This window comes from Babylonia areolata, chromosome 2 (assembly GCF_041734735.1).
Source record: "Babylonia areolata isolate BAREFJ2019XMU chromosome 2, ASM4173473v1, whole genome shotgun sequence".
NCBI lineage: Eukaryota > Metazoa > Mollusca > Gastropoda > Neogastropoda > Buccinidae > Babylonia > Babylonia areolata.
Window position 1 is genome coordinate 45743258 of NC_134877.1, and position 17718 is coordinate 45760975.

Below are 17718 nucleotides of genomic sequence, written 5' to 3' on the forward strand. Positions count from 1 at the left end.
TCAAATGTCCGTGTTAAAGATCCTTCATGTGTATATGTATGCAGAGGATCCAATGTCCGTGTTAAAGATCCTTCATGTGTATATGTATGCAGAAGATCAAATGCCCATGTTAAAGATCCTTCATGTGTATATGTATGCAGAAGATCAAATGTCCGTGTTAAAGATCCTTCATGTGTATATGTATGCAGAAGATCCAATGTCCGTGTTAAAGATCCTTCATGTGTATATGTATGCAGAAGATCAAATGCCCGTGTTAAAGATCCTTCATGTGTATATGTATGCAGAAGATCAAATGCCCGTGTTAAAGATCCTGCAAACCATGTCAGCATTCGGTGGGTTATGGAAAAAAGAACATAACCAGTCTGTAAAACCCTCAAAACACAGTATGCCTCTTACTGGGCAGGAAAACAGTTATGCATGTAAAAGCCCACTTGTACATGTGAACCTGGGAGGTGCAGCCCATGAACAATGTTTCAGTTTCAGTTTCGAGAAGGTGTCAGAGTGTGCAGACATATCCATATGCACTACACCATATCTGCTGTATATACAAAAAAAAAAAATAAATAAAATAAAATAAAAATAAAATAAAAAAAGCAGTAGATGCCTGACGTTAAAAAAAAACAACAACATGCTGATAAGGCCTTGAAGCCTATCCTAGGTTTGTGTTAAACATTAGCATAAAAATCAAATAATGTAATAAGACAAGATAAACAATTAACTAAATACATGAACTTTTTGTGAAGGGAAAGATACACAGAATATATATCTGTGTACCTATCTGAGTAGATTTCTTCAACAGAATTTTGTCAGTGGACAAAACGTTTCTTGCCGTTGATTCTTTTTCAGGCGCTAAGTGTATAACTGCATCAGCTTATCGTTCCATCCAAATGACTAGATGCACAATTTGATGTCCCAGTCAAACTTAGGAGAAAGGGTGAGGCTGTTGATTTGAACCCAGATCCTCACAGACATTGTATTGACAGGTAAGCATCTTAAACATTCTTAAAATTCTTTCTGGTTAAAAAAAAAAAAAAAAAAAAAAAAGGGAGGGGGAGAGGGGGGACACAGGTAAAGATGAAAACTCCTTAATTCCATAAAGAGTGAGTGGTCTTGGACTGGAGACAGAGGTTGTGGGGATTCACTCAGAATTTTGAAAAAAACACACCCTCTTTTTTGATTACAAAAGGAAATAAAAACAAGAAAAGAAAAAAAAAAAAACAAAAAAAACCACCAAGGCACTACTGAACACCACCAAAGTGACTCAGCAGCAATGCAGGGCCTCCTATGGTGTGTGGCCTCCTGACAATTTACCATCAACAGGTACCTGTGGATTACCTATGCTGAGGTTGCAAACTAGATACCTGGGTGTGAATGTGTAGGGGGAACTTGGAATGAGTGTCATGGGAGTAATGACACTCATACATAGTACATATGACGGGGCAGCAAAAACAACAACAACAAAAGAGAGGCAAGGCCTTCAAGACTCACTTGTGATAAATTACGTCCCCTAGCATTAATTACAGAGTAATTTCCCTTCTTTACTATCTGCACCAAAACGTTTGCAAAATAAATAAAAATTCCATGCTTAGCAAAAGAAGTTCCTGTTTGAACAAAAAATGATAATAATGGCTCCTCTTGTTGTTGTGTCAGAATAAGAGGTCAAAGTGCCAAGTTTAGAGAATACAAAAAATATAAATATAACAGTAAATGCAGTTTGCATATAATTAGGCTTCTTTTTATTATTTTTTTGTGCCCATCCCAGAGGTGCAATATTGTTTTAAACAAGATGACTGGAAAGAACTGAATTTTTCCCATTTTTATGCCTAATTTTGTGTCAACTGACAAAGTATTTGCAGAGAAAATGTCAATGTTAAAGTTTACCACGGACACACAGACACGAAGACACACGGACACACACACACACACATACACACAACCGAACACCGGGTTAAAACATAGACTCACTTTGTTTACACAAGTGAGTCAAAAAGAAAAACAATTAAGGGGAAAGAAGTAACGGTGAAACAGGCCTTACTTCATGTAGGAGTGGACATACAAGACGAAGGTTGTGGGGGTGTGGCAACAAAAACAACAACAATAAAAAGAGGAAAACAATTAAAGGGAAAGAAGTAACGATGAAACAGGCCTTACTTCATGTAGGAGTGGACATACAGACGAAGGTTGTGGGGGTGTGGCAACAAAAACAACAATAAAAAGAAGAAAACAATTAAAGGGAAAGAAGTAACGGTGAAACAGGCCTTACTTCATGTAGGAGTGGACGTACAGATGAAGGTTGTGGGGGTGTGGCAGCAAAAACAACAACAACAACAACAAAAAACAAGGAAAACGAAGTAACGGTGAAACAGGCCTTACTTCATGTAGGAGTGGACATACAGACGAAGGTTGTGGGGGTTGACCCGGACTCGCAGGGAGCGCTGGAAGTTCTCAATCACCTTCTGCAGCTGTTCCTTGTTCTGCGCTTTCTCAAACTGTTTTCCACACAGTGAAAATGTCAGCATTAAGTTCGCTGTCTGACATAGCATGAAAGTTTTAGCATGACACTTAACATTTGTGCTTTCTCAAACTGTTTTCCACACATCGAAAGTGCCAGCATTAAGTCCACTGTCTGACATGACATGAAAGTTTTAGCATGAGACTTGTCATTTGCGCTTTCTCTAACTGTTTTCCACACAGCGAAAGTGCCAGCATTAAGTTCACTGTCTGACATGATGTAAGAGTTTTTTTAACATGATGCTTGACATTTGATAACAGCATACCTGTTACCTTGCATGGTGTGACAAGGGTTTTTGTGTGATAAAAAACAACAAACAAACATGTATCCAGATGATGTCTGCTGAAATCGCATTCCTTTCCAGAACAAAAACCACGCCGTATTCTTCTCACCACCATACCCACCTACCCTTGTCTTCCCTCCCATCACACACACACACACACACACACACACACACACACACACACACACACACACACACACACACACACACTCACACACACACACACACACACACACACTCACACACACACACACTCACACACACACACACACACACACTCACACACACACACACACACACACACACACACTCACACACACACACACACACACACACACACACACACACACACACACACACACACACACACACACACACACACACACACACACACACACACACACACACACACACACACACACACACACACACACACACACACACACACACACACACAGCAAACAAAACCTCTAGTATCTTACCCCCAAACACAAAGAACAGAACATACAAAGACTTTCACCATGAATACAATTCATAAAAACCTGTGTGTGTGGCAGAACACAGCAATACATACAGTATCATCATAAATACATCATAAATACCATCATCAATACACTTCTTGACCATGAATCTCTGACAAGACACAGTGAGGAAAAACAGTCATGGTTTGTTTTTCTTTTCAGATCCTGCAGCCTTTCAAGAGTCAAGCATCAAGTCATATCATAAAGCATGGTCAACAAGTTAAGAAAAGTTGATATTCTCATGTAATCATAAAAGAATAAAGGAGCAAATATAATTTATCTGCACAATAAAGTGTACTGAGCATTTCTGAAGTCAGCATTAATACAATATATATATAAGTACAAGAAACATTGCAATGCATTTCAATAGTTAGTGTTGTCAATGTGATACTTTTGCTCATACCATCAACAATCTTTCTTGTCTGAGGTGTTCACAAACACTGCTGGAAAAACATTTCCTTGCAAGACCCAAACTCATTGCTTCCTAAAAAAAATCTATAAAAAAACAATAAATTGAAAAAAAGAAAGAAAGGTAAGAAAAAGTCAAACGTATGTACTTTGATTTCTTAAAATTATCATGCTGGTATACACACGAGAAGCAGTTGCACAAAAGTGTTGCATCTGAAAGACAAAGAAAACCTGCCTGTTTAAGTCCTACACACCTGGAACCTTTACTGAAACATTAATATTTTTCAAAGAGGGATGGAGATAAGGGCGTAGACAAGGAAAAAGAGGGTGGTCAGGAGTCTTCTTCACAACTGATTCCCCGCTGAGCAACAGTGTGTGACTACAAATCAGGAGGAGAAGTTATCTTCAGATGATGCTGAATCTTCTCTCTCTCTCTCTCTCTCTCTCTCTCTCTCACACACACCTTAGATTAGTTCTGAACCAGTCTCCTCTCTCTCTCTCTCTCTCTCTCTCTCTCTCTCTCTCACACACACACACACACACACACACACACACACACAATCTGATTAGTTCTGAATCAGTCTCCTCAAAAAAGACATTACAAAGAGCAATAACCCTGCTCATTTATTCCTTTTTCCCTAATGATTAACAATAAATATTTTTTCAAACATTATGAACACTACTTGGGTGCTTTTCAATGTACTAAAAATGCCTGACAGAAAGAGATTTTCAGCACATTCCCATTACATTTAAAATACAGATATATCAAGCATACAATGTACTGCTCTGTACTGCTTCATATTTGATGTTCTTCAGATATATACTGGCTTACAACAGTACCTCTTCAATGATACACAATCAACAGAGATTGGTGACTGTATTAAAAAAAAAAACAACATTACCAGAGTACATAAAACATCAAATCTTCTCTGAGGTACAAAACCAAAGAAATGATGTGAGGGAAAACATACTTATTCTTGGATACAAAATCAATAATTCTGTACCACAAATCCTTTTTGTACAGAACTGTAAAGAAAACATCTTTTACTACTGACAAGAAACCAAACACATTGTTAGTCCTGAGTGAATGTGTTCGTGAGTGTATGTGCACATGTAAAATTGAAAAGAAGCTATACATAGCAATAATCAGTCAAATAAATGCACTACTATAACACCTAAAACACTATTCATTCTATTTATTAAAAAAAAAAAGAAAAAAAAAAAGGAAACAGAACAAAGGTAAGAACAGTTCATAAACATGTTGTGGGATAAACCTTCTAAATTTAATTAATGGTGATAAATCAAATTTTTAAAAAGTACTTTAAAAACTGAGAGGAAAAAAGCACGCTTTGGTACTCCTGCACTAACAAGAAGTTGCTTGGAGAAAAAAAAAGAAGCTATTTCCAAATAACTAAACAAAAGCTCAAGAAAATGTGCATACCATGCATTAGTGGATGATTCAATAAAATACTTTCGTTTGTTTGCATAAAAAAAAGTAGTGAATTTTAATTTTAACTTATATTGTTCTCTCGTAAATATCAGAATCAAAAAGATTTAGACTGACAAGAAATTTCAAAGACACCTTCTTTGCTTCAGTTTAACTACTCAGTCATCAACTTAATTTGGTATCACTATTACAAGATTAGAATAACGTTATCAACAAACAGGCAGTCTGGTAGCTGTTTGAGACTTAGAAACAGAGAGACAGAGAAATGAGGATGTGACAGAAACAAACAGCTTAAGATCAAAATCTGAGCATAATTAACATCAGAACATAATCTCCACAGATCTAAAAATGAAATCATACCAAACAAACTTTCACACACATGAAAGGTAATTTCTTTTTCCCCCCAAAGAACACCAAACTTTGTGACTCATATGAAACTACACATTATGGTAATTTCTTCTTTTTCCCCAAATATTTTCATTCATTCATGGTGAGTGTTTCTTTTTTCTTTTATTTGCGAATTTTTTTTTTATTTTTTTTTTTTAAATACAATATATGCTTATGGTAATTTCAGTGCGTGCAGACACCAATGAGATTACTCTACAGATCTCTATGCATGTCCATACATACTGGTACTGCCTCTGGCAATGAATTTCTACCAACATAAGAGCAAGGGCAAGGACCTCAGAAGCACAGAATACCTCTGTCATCTCTTCCTAAGGCAGCAGCTGAAGGGTGTGTACACTCTGGTGTCAAACCAACATGCAGGAAAAAAAAAAAAAAGCAAAAAAAAAAAAAGCAAGTGCTCACTCCACTGCTTCTCTCAATGGGATAGCAGATGCTAATGCTGCTTTATCTTAGGGAAATCATGTCTAAATAATAATAATAACAATAATAATGATAATAACAATAATGATGATAATGATAATAATAATGTTTATAACAATGATTTGAACATATTCTAAATCAGATCTTTTTTTCTGGAATGAAAGTTAGTCGAAAAGCTTTGCATCATCTGTTAAATACAAACACACACAAAAAAATTTTCTTGAAGTTTTCATTTCATCAAAAACTGTACCATCAAACAGGTCATATCAAAAGTAAAAAATAAATATCTGACAGAAAAGACTATTTTCTCTCTCTGTCTGTCTCTGCCTCTCCTTCTCTCTACTACATTTGTGGTAGTGCAAATGACATAAACAATAATGAAGGCATATCAATGTCTGACATCAGCAGTAAAATGTATTGTAAAATAATCAGCAACAGGCTTCAAGAATGGGTAAAAGAATTTAATCTGTGAGATGAGCACCCCACAAATTTAAAATGGGTTAATCTTCTGTTGATCACACGATTACAGACATTTGCTCATGTTATGTATCACTGACTGATTTTGAAAATTTTCAGTCCTGTAGAAAGACTTTTATCATAGCATATTCTCAGGAATAATGAAATACAAAAACAGTCTTATAAATATGTCAATGTTATGAACAAGTGAATGCTCCCAATTGGGATATTTCTTGTACAAATCATTGTTATCTAATATATATATATACATAAATAGATAGACAGACAGACAGGCAGCTAGATAGACAGACAGACAGACAGCTGGATAGACAGGCAGACAGATAGACAGATAGATAGAAAGATAGATAAAGATAATGCAAAACCATGCATTTGATCAGGTGAGATGAATGTTTCAAGGTGTTATAATAACTTCATATCAGCTTTGTCCTGTAGTAATTATCCATGACAACTTTGCTGAATCAACCCAGACACTGTTGCGGTGAAGCTGACCATGACGAGCAAAACATCCAAGCGGTCAAGCTCTGCACTTTCAATCTGAGGGTCCTGGGTTCAAATCATGGGTTCAGGGTGGAAACAATTTTTTTTTCAAAAAGATGAGCAGACCTGCTAGTGCTTGAATCCCCTTAATGTGTTTACACATGCAAGAAGATCAAATACACACAATGTAGCTCCTGTAATCCACATCAGTGTTCAGTGAATTATGGAAACATGAGCATCCCAGAATGCACCCGCCCAACAATGAAGCAGGGTAAAAATGGTCAAATACATAAAAGCCTACTCAAACTTACAGGTAAATGTGTGTTTACAAATGCAGTTGATAAAGATCCATACAAAAAAACTGGCTATCAAGGTGCAAAAAAGGACAATGCTTCACATTCTTCTGCTGTTCTACACAAGTTCAAGTGTGCCAATACTATTCAAAGAACAGAAAAGAGACAAGCTCCCCCCACCCCCCCAACCCTCTCTCTCTGTCTATCTGTCTCTGTCTCTCTCTACCCCTACGCCCCTGTAAATGGTCGCAAACAAAAAAGTTTTTCTCAGTGCTTTTCTAACACCTTAGAAGTGCAACACTACAGAACCTAATGCTGTTGATCATAAACTACAGAGAGGATAATCACATCATTGTGAAAAAAAGGTGAAGACTTCATGAATTAAGGAACTGTTGAGAAATCTGCTTATCATATACACTTGAATATGTTGTGAAAGCATAAGGCTTCTTTGCACATTAAAACAGACAGATATATGAGCAAGTTAATCAATCAATCAATCAATCAAACAATCATTCAACAAAACATTCTGCAGTACACACTACAGATGTTAATTAAACAAAAAAGCAAAACCGACTGTTAGCCATGCATTTTCTGCAATCTGGCAATCAGCGCTTACAGCTGTCCATTCTGTGATCCTGAAATTGATATCATTAGAATAGATACTGAAGCACAGTACTACATCTGGATACATGTTTACCTAAACTCTGTATTTCTTGACAGGAGAGGGTGGGAGGCTGGGATGGAGGGGTGTGGGGAGGGAGGAAGGAACAGAACTCAAGAAGTGGTGAACAAAGTGCAATACATAAAAGTAACAGCAGAAGAAAGAAAGAAAGAAAAAAAAATGCAAGGATAAAAGGAAAAGCTCATCTCCTGGTTATACTGCAGTTCTACATTACCTCATGGGTCATCTAAACCAGCCATGGTCCAACCAGCAAGGAAATCAGAGGAAAGATTAGAACATGGGCGGCAAAAACACCAGCATAAACATTGCTGACTAATCCAAATTTTTTTCTTCTTTGTTTCTTTTCTGTTTCTTGGAGCAGAAAGCTACCACACCTCTGCAGACTGATCGGTGCTGTTGTGCAGCAGCTTTGAACGGACATTCTGGGTCGTTCTGCACTGAGTGATTGATATGAATACTTATTTTGCATCTATCCTCAGTCAGAGACCAAGCTCTTAGCACTTTACAAACATACTGTCATCTGCACAACAGGCTGCCTTCCTGAGGAGAGCCAACTGAAAGCTGCCATTAGGTGCTGTCATTTGTTTTCTGTGTCTTTCAGTCAGGCTTCCGTCATAAGTGCGTGCGCGCGCACACACACACACACACACACACACAGGAGTGTGGAGTGATGGCCTAGAGGTAACGCATCTGCCTAGGAAGCGAGAGAATCTGAGCGCGCTGGTTTGAATCACGGCTCAGCTGCCGATATTTTCTCCCCCTCCACTAGACCTTGAGTGGTGGTCTGGATGCTATTCATTTGGATGAGATGATAAACTGATGTCCCATATGCAGCATGCACTTAGCGTACGTAAAAGAACCCATGGCAACAAAAGAGTTGTTCTTGGCAAAATTCTGTAGAAAAATCCACTTTGATAGGAAAAACAAATAAAACTGCATGCAGGAAAAAATACAAAAAATGGGTGGTGCTGTAGTGTAGCGGCACGTTCTCCCTGGGGAGAGCAGCCCGAATTTCACACAGAGAAATCTGTTGTGATAAAAAAAGAAATACAATACAATACAACACACACACACACACACACACACACACACACACACATGCATGCATATCAAAATGGATTTCACTAATACATTTTGCCAATGACAACTCTCTTGTTGCTGTCAGTTCTTTTAAGAGTATGCTACACATTTTTGGGACCTTAACTTTTCATCTCATCCAAATGACGAGACCAGCACCCAAGGACTAGTGCAGAGGGAGAAAAATCTGGCAAGCGTGTGAGGGAACATTGTGGCTTGTCAGAAGTTTATGGACAGCAGATAACTGAATTCGTGCTGTGCTGTACTAAGTTTTGTGTTGTGTCATACTGAACTGCCCTGCATTCTACCACACTGTGTTGTGTTGTGGTGCGGTGCGCTGTATTATGTTGCATAGTGTTCCCTTGCATTGCAATATGCTGTGTTGTGTTGTGCTGTGTTGTGTTGTGTTGTGCTGCGTTGTGTTGCGCTGTGTTGTGTTGTGCTGCGTTGTGTTGCGCTGTGTTGCATTGCATTACACTGTGCTGTGTTGTTCTCTATTGAATTGTATTGTATTGTACTGTTCCATACTGTATGGTTCTGTACTGTATTGTACAGTATTTAACTGTACTGTGGTACACTACATAACATTGCTTTGTGTGTCTCACTGGACTGGACACAAAACACTCCCCAGCAAAGTCACAAGGCTCCAAAATGCAAAACACCACAGAAGCCTGTGTGATACAGGAGAGTGTAAACAACAGCTGAGAACCAACCACTCTGCAGAGATGTCGTAGCTTTCTTCCTCTTCACACAATATCAAACAGTAGCTGACGTTTGTCAACCGTACAAAAAGCATGTTCAGACAGCAAACACCTCCGCTCCACAACACAACCAAAACACAACACGGCCACACACCATCACACCACGTCAGAAACAAAGAAGCCCACTGCACCACACGCTCTCCAAGTGTTACTGGTACAATGCGGAACAGATGTCACTCACTGTCACAGGTGGGGGGAGGACGGTTTCTCAAGGCACCACAAACTACAGTGACTGCAACCACATCACTCAGGATATATAAGGTCAGGCACTTTGGGCCAGCATGCAGGACATGTTGCTACTGATGTGAAGCATCTATACATTCCTATTGCAAACACGTACACACACTCATGCACGCGCGCACACACACACACACACACGCACACACACACACACACACACACAAACGCACACATGCACACATGCGTACACACACACACACACACACACACACACACAAACACTCTCACTCACTCACAAATAGCATATTTGTCATATTTCCAATCACATGGAAAAGTAAAACATCAAAGCTTCAGAAACTAAAAGATGGCCATTCCAAAGCAAGCGAAGGAAACAGCTAAAAATTGATAACTAAAAATCACAGAACCAACGACCACTAACAAGAACAAAAAAAAATGAAAGGTGTGTTTTCTGGGCTTTTATTAACAGGCTTTGCAACTGGATGACTGGACAGTCAGTTAAAAAATATCCACAACATAATTGCTCATTCATATCCAAGTACAGTTTCAGTTTAAATTTCAAGGAAATGTCAGAGCGTGCAGACAGATCCATATATGCTACAACAAATTTGCTTTAATTTTTTTTTTTAAAGATGAGAATTAAAAAAAAAAGAAAAAAAAAGAGCAGATGCATATCCCAACATGTTGACCAGGCCTTGAGAGACTATCTTAGGTTTCAAATAAATAAAGAAAGAAAAGAAAAAGAAAAGAAAAAGTAATAACAATTCACAATTATTATAAAATGAAAAAGTACGCACAAGAGAAAAGTTTAAGAAGAGCACAAGGGAAGAGTTTAGAAACTTGATTTCTCCAACACCCCTCCCAATTCCACCACCATCATTCACATTCCAATCAGACATATTACATGACATCACAGAAAAATGATGAAGGCTATTTCTGAACAAATTAACAAAGGAGTCTTTGGAGAAAAAAAAAAATCTCAAGATAAGAACCCAACCCCACACCCTATGGTATCTTTTCCTGTCATGAAGATGGTTAGATTTAGAAAGAAAAAAAAAGAGCAAAATGTGTGACAACATGGAAATCAGTGAATGTTAAAGGGAAGAGGAACGACAAGAAATAAAAAAAATGGATTACAGAAAAGCGCTGTCAAGTAGAAATCAAAGCAAATGAAAAATAATAACACTTGAATTGAAAATGAAAACTAATAACCCAGGTATTGAAAGGAAATAAATCATAACCCTTGAAGTGAAAATGAAAACTGATGACCCGTACACTTACAATGAAAAATAACAACCCTTGAATTGAAAATGGAAACTAATAACCCTTGTACTGAAAAAAAAGCCTTGAGTTGAAAATGAAAATTAACATATATGTAATAACCCTTGCACTGAAATGGAAAAATAAGAACCCTTGAATTGAAAATGTAAAATTGATTACCCTTGTACTGAGAAGGAAATACAATAACCCTTGGAATGAAAAGGAAAAACAATAACTCTTGAATATCCTTGTCCTGTTTTTATTTCAGTCTTTTGCCTTCTACTTATCTTTCCATGCACTATATTTCTGTGTTCTTACCTTCTGTCATTATCATTATTATTAGTCATTTGTTCATTTGCTTTTTATTTGAGAAAAATAATAACTCTTGAATATCCACGTCATGTTTTTTATTTCAATCTTTTGCCTTCAACTTCTCTTTCCATGCACTACATTCAAATGTACTTACCTTTTACTATCATCATTATTATTATTTATTAATTTATTTGTTTATCCATTTGATCATTTATTCATTTAGTTATTATCTATTTCACTTTATTCTATTCATTTTTTTTATTTTTGCTATTTTTTCCCACAGGCCTATCTAAGTATGTTGGGAAATGCTGCTGGTCAGGCATCTGCTCAGCAAATGTAGTGTAGCGTGTATGAATTTCCCCAAAATGAAATGACGCCTCCTTGAGAGACTGAAACTCGACTGATCCAAATGATGCCGACTGGAGGTTTTCTCCAGCATTCAGATGAGGTGAGACTGCATGAGGAAGGCTACACACAGACTGCTAGCAGCTTCAAGAAAGGGGGCTGGTAAGACTGGAAGAAACAAGTCTTGAAGGGCACGCCACAGTGAATTAGGGGCAACCATCTCACCCTTCATCCAACTCTCGTGAGGCTGACATATATACGCATGCATTCATGTACACACACACACACACACACACACACACACACACACACACACACACACATGCACCTACACACACGCACATACACACACACACATGCATGGATGCACCCACACACATACACATACATACATGTGCACACATACATACACACATAGCACTTGTGCACATACACATTCTCACTTATCCCCACTGACACAACAACCAAAACACACACACACACACACACACACACACACACAAAAATAAAAAAATAAAAAAGAAATACAGCCCCAGGACAACAAAGCTCACAACAATACAATACCACAATCAAATTACAGAAGCAGGACTCTACATACAGACCCAGTATTGTGGACCATGCAACATGTACATAATTAGCCCCCTCCCCCCTCCCCACCCCCTTTGTTCATACATACAGTTCAAACTTCATCTTTCCACAGTGCACACCGAAACACATCCCTATACCAGATCGCACTATGCGTCACATGCACGTTTGGCCGTGCTCCCACAGACTCCGTACTCACAGAGCCAAATCTGTGAAGACACAGGTAGGTCTCTGCCGATGGGTTCATGCCAATCTGTTCCAGTTTCCACTCTATCAGCTGCACAACACGGACAACAAAGATTCAACGTTGATTCATTCTGCAAGGTTTTTAGTAATGAACTGAAATATAGTTTCACAATCAATCAATGAGTATATAGCCTGGGTGTGGGGTGGGGGAGTGAGGGGGGGGGGGGAGGGATAAATTTGTTCATAATGATTTTATTACCTGGTGGTTTCCATATGAAGCCTTGTTTATTGAAACAAATTAAAGTAAATAATTTTTGTCATCTACAGATTATACAAATATCATATTGATTATATATATATTACAACTCATTGCAAGACCATTATATAGTTTACATTAGTATAGTGAATGGCAACAAACCACCAGCGATATATATATATATATATATATATATATATATATATATATATATATGTATGTATGTATTCTTGCCAATAAGACAGTCATACTCAGTTTTCGGAGGGATGATCATAGATAGAATACTGAACAGACTGTTTCAAGATGTGTACAGTGCTTCTGATCCTAACAGCGATATTTAGAAAATTGTCAACATTCTCATGTTATGCAGATTGTGAGCAACCTTCACAACTGTCATTCTTTTAGTTTTCAAACTGTCAGAAAATGACTGGTGATCAGGGTTTGAGGCCTCTCATTCCTTGGGAAGGGCGCTGTACTCCCATTCTCCGCACTCCACCCAGTTGTCAACAGGTGTCAGGACTTGGTCGGGGAAGGTTAAAATGGGGGAAAGGAAAGGATTGAGCCCCGTTTTCCTGTGTCAAGCCCTGGACACAGTGGATATGAACTCACTGCCTCAACAGCTGTGAAAGGCTATGGGACCTTTAACTCTCTCCATACGAACGGCGAAAGAGACAACGTTAACAGCGTTTCTCCCCAATTACCACCATCAAAATATTGCAAGCGGAAGGCTCTTATATTGAAGAGGTGAATGTTGACAAAGAATACCACAATTCTGACGACGGAAGCTAAAGGTTGGGTCATTCAGACACCCACTGGACATCCGAGGGGTCTGTGTAGAGGAGAAGAGTGAGTGAGTTAACCTTTAAAGCTACTGGTAAATCCTCCCAAGTGGAGAAGGTTGCACAAGATAAAATCCTTGCAGTACTGAAGGGGTTAAGCTTTGAGAGGAAAATCTTAACTAAATGATGATGTTGATGATGGTTGCATGACTGGCAATATCATGGTGTGATCAATACACTTTTCCTTTTGATGTGTCTAATCATAATTCTTAAAAAGTACAGATGAGGTCTGTATCCGGGGTCATGTGTGTATATCTGCACACCAGCTTTGTTTGTGTATATTTGTTTGCATTGTGTGTGCACTGTTTAAGGCAATGCTTCTGTTCTGTAAATCATATGAGATACAGCACACACACACACACACACACACACACACACACACACACACACACACCCTCATCCCCACACCCTCCCACTTCCCTTCCCACTGCACAAACTCAAATGCTACTGTGGCTTACTTTGTCTTTCATGGATTCCATGAATCCAGCCGTTGTTCCCACGCAGTGGATCAGACACACACCCAACACACGGTCTGGCTGCGCCATCTGAACAATAAACATGCACAGTTCAGTTCAGTTCAGTTCAGTTACTCAATGAGGAATCACTGCGTTTGGACAAATCCATATATGCAACACCACATCTGCTAAGCAGATACGTCTGACAAGCAGAACCCATTCCTCAGCTTTGCCAATCCCACCACCTTCTCTCTCCTTCCCATCTCTCAATCCTGCATGAGAAAGAAGAACAGATTGGGCAGAGTCTGACTACTTCTGGGGTAAATATCGATATTGCTCAGCAAACTGAAATCATATCAATAAAATAGTCCTTTGTGATGACAGGATCTATCCATTATCACAAACTTTCTTATATGAAATCTTCCTGATGACATAAACAGAATATGAAAAGAACCCAAACAAACAATCAAACAGAGGCAAAAACTTGGACATTATCTTTTATCAATTTTCATGATCTTCTATTCATGCAACTGCTTTTGATGTGTACTCATAAATTCATTCATAACTGTGAAGAAAAAAAATGTTTAAAAAATTTGACCCCCAAAACGTCAACAACAGAAGGAAAAAAAGTCTTGGAAGCAAGGTTTGAACTCACAGCAAAACGAGCGACCACGTTGGCGCCAGCACCCTCTCCCAGACAGATCACAGATCGCACGCTGCACAGACAACATGGAGAAACCCTGGCCTTCAGCAAACAGCATGTGGCCAATCAATAAACACTTCAATTCCAAACTATACAGTCATGTTCCATACTTCAACATTGCTCAGCCGTCATGCTGTAAATGCTTTCATGTGTGTGTGTGTGTGTGTGTGTGTGTGTGTGTGTGTGTGTGTGTGTGTGTGAGTGTGTGTGTGTGTGTGTGTGTGTGTGTGTGTGTATGTGTGTGTGTGTGCATATGCGTGTGTGTGTATGTGTAGTGCGTGTGCATGTGCATGTTCGTGTGCATGTGTGCGTGTAAGTGCATGTGCACCCATGTGTGTGTGTGTAAGTGCATGTGCACCTATGTGTGTGTACATGTACATGCATGTGTGTTGGACAAGGTGGCTGGCAGGCACCAACCAAGATGTCTGTCCGCAGCAAGCACACAATGCTGTGTTCATTCATTCATTCATTCACAGTCTTGCTTACACTGGCTGTGTGATTTCAGACATAAACTGAAAATGCTAGAATGTAGATTTGCTGATGTATCTTGTGATTGTTGACTTTAAATATATTAAACTGCTGTAATATAGAATTGCATTTGCTTAAATCTATAATAAGAAATAGTTAAATTTTTAAATAGCAAAAAAGAGGAATAAACAAAAGGAAAAACAGTGTGTGTGTAAGTGTGTGTGTGTGTGTGTGTGTGTGTGTGTGTGTGTGTGTGTGTGTGAGAGAGAGAGAGAGAGAGAGAGAGAGAGAAAGAGAAAGAGAGACGAACAAAGACAAGACCAAGGACCAAATAACAGACAAAAAGGTGACAAATTAATGGCTGTAAATTCATCCTTTCTTGCTAAAAGTCCAGTTGACCACACAGGCCGAATCAGGACTGGTTTCAGTTTTCAATTTTAGTTTCTCAAGGAGGTTTCACAGCGTTCAACCAAATCCATATACCCTACACCACATCTGCTAGGCAGATGCCTGACCAGCAGCATAACCCAACGTGCTTAGCCAGGCCTTGCGTGCATGCATGTGTATTTGTGTACATACCAGAGTGGATTTTGTCAACAGAATTTTGCCAGATGTCAACACTCTCGTTGCCATTGGTCCTTTTTCAGTGTGCCAAGTGCCTGTTGCACACCGTACCTCGGTTTATTGTCTCATCCAAATGACTAGATGCTCAGTTTGATTTTCCAGTCCAAAACCAGACCCTCACAGACTCTCTGCAGGCAGATGAGCATCTTAACCCCTCTACCACCTACCTCCAGGACTGGAAAACTAAATATCAATCCCACAGAACCTAAAACAACAACAACAGCACCAACAAAACAAAATCTGGAAAAAAAAAAAAAAAAAAAAAAAAAAAAATCAGGCACAAGTACACATCACATTCATGCAAGTAACCTTAGGACATGCCTCTGACAACTCTGTCTACCTGAACATAAACATAATAACACATAATACAAAATATCATCAACATCAACAGGCATACAAAACCAAATAATGCTCATGGGGCACCTCACACATCACTGCCTGGAAAAAAAAACAACACACAAAGTAATGAAGTCCATTTATCAAGTCCCAAAAAAGACAAAAAATATCCAAAGCTTGAAAAAAAAACTATCTATCTATCTATATATGTATATATACACATACATACATGAGAATGAACCAGCAAAACAAAAAACAAAGAAAAACAGAAAGGAAAAGACCACAGAAAAAAAAGGAAAAAGCCAGAAACAAAGAGAGCCACAGAACAGAGATATTTCTTGCACAGAATTTCCAGGAAAGGATTCTGTCATCCCCAAGAGGGATAAATAAGTGGTGTCTTGGGATATCTGATGAATTACTGGCCAGTTTCAAGGAGAAAGTGTTCCATGCAAAACAGTCCCCAGAACCATACTAAAATCTTGAATGGGAGACACTTTTTTTTCAGTAAGTAAGCAAGTGTGTGAGCTGATGTGTCTCCTTTATTTTATAATCACATTCTTCAAAGTTTTTTAAAAGTTTTTTTTAGATATAAAGAGGTTTGAGCTGAATATGAGAAAAAGTACTCACGTTTTCGTTGGTATTACTGTTATTATTACCATCATCGTCATCATTATCAGCATCATCATTATCCTTATGATTACTGTGATTAAGATCACCATCATCATCATCATCATCATCAAGAACAGGAAAAACAAAAAAAGTTTATATGGAGAAAATATCAAAGGAAGTTGGCAGAATGGTTAAGATGCTAATTTGCCAATACAGCGTTTGTGAGGGTCTGGGTTCAATTCCAACTCTCGCCCTTTCTCCCAAGTTAAGACTGGAAAACCAAAATGTTTAGTTGTATGTATGCAACGATAAACTGAGATCCCCACTGCAGCATGCACTTGACATTCTGGATAAGAACCCAAGGCAAACAAATGTGTTGTCCTCTGGTGCAAAATTCTCAAGAAGAATTCCACTCTGACATGTGCGCAAAAATATATATGCATGCACTCAAGTCCTGACTAGTGCGTTGGGCTATGCTGCTGTCGGACATCTGTCTAGGAGATGTGGTGTAGTGTATATGGATATGTGACACTTCCTTGAGAAACTAAAACTGAAAAAAAAAACCCCAGAAAAACTCATCTGAGTGCAGTGATGCTTCCTTGTGAAACTGAAACTGAAAAACTTATCAAACTCAAACACAACACAATCAAACTGGACAGTGCTGGACTGCACAGGACAGGGGGAAGGGTGAGGGGAGGAGGGGAAACAATACTGCAAATCACTCTCAGAATCTGACAATGCGAGTGCCAGGCAAGTCAGTGTCCTACACGAATGAA

General features: G+C 38.6%; 1 protein-coding gene across 1 annotated transcript in view; it reads right to left on the reverse strand.

Moving 5' to 3' along the window:
* The window catches only part of LOC143301913 (uncharacterized protein ZK1073.1-like), a 66863-nt gene that overhangs the window by 9640 nt on the left and 39505 nt on the right, over positions 1-17718 (reverse strand). Inside the window, exons 6-9 of the mRNA XM_076616360.1 lie at positions 14858-14918; positions 14206-14292; positions 12666-12743; positions 2374-2489 (exon numbers count right to left, since the gene is read on the reverse strand). Of these exons, the coding sequence (XP_076472475.1) occupies positions 2374-2489; positions 12666-12743; positions 14206-14292; positions 14858-14918 (342 nt within the window). The remainder of the gene's footprint in view (positions 1-2373; positions 2490-12665; positions 12744-14205; positions 14293-14857; positions 14919-17718) is intronic.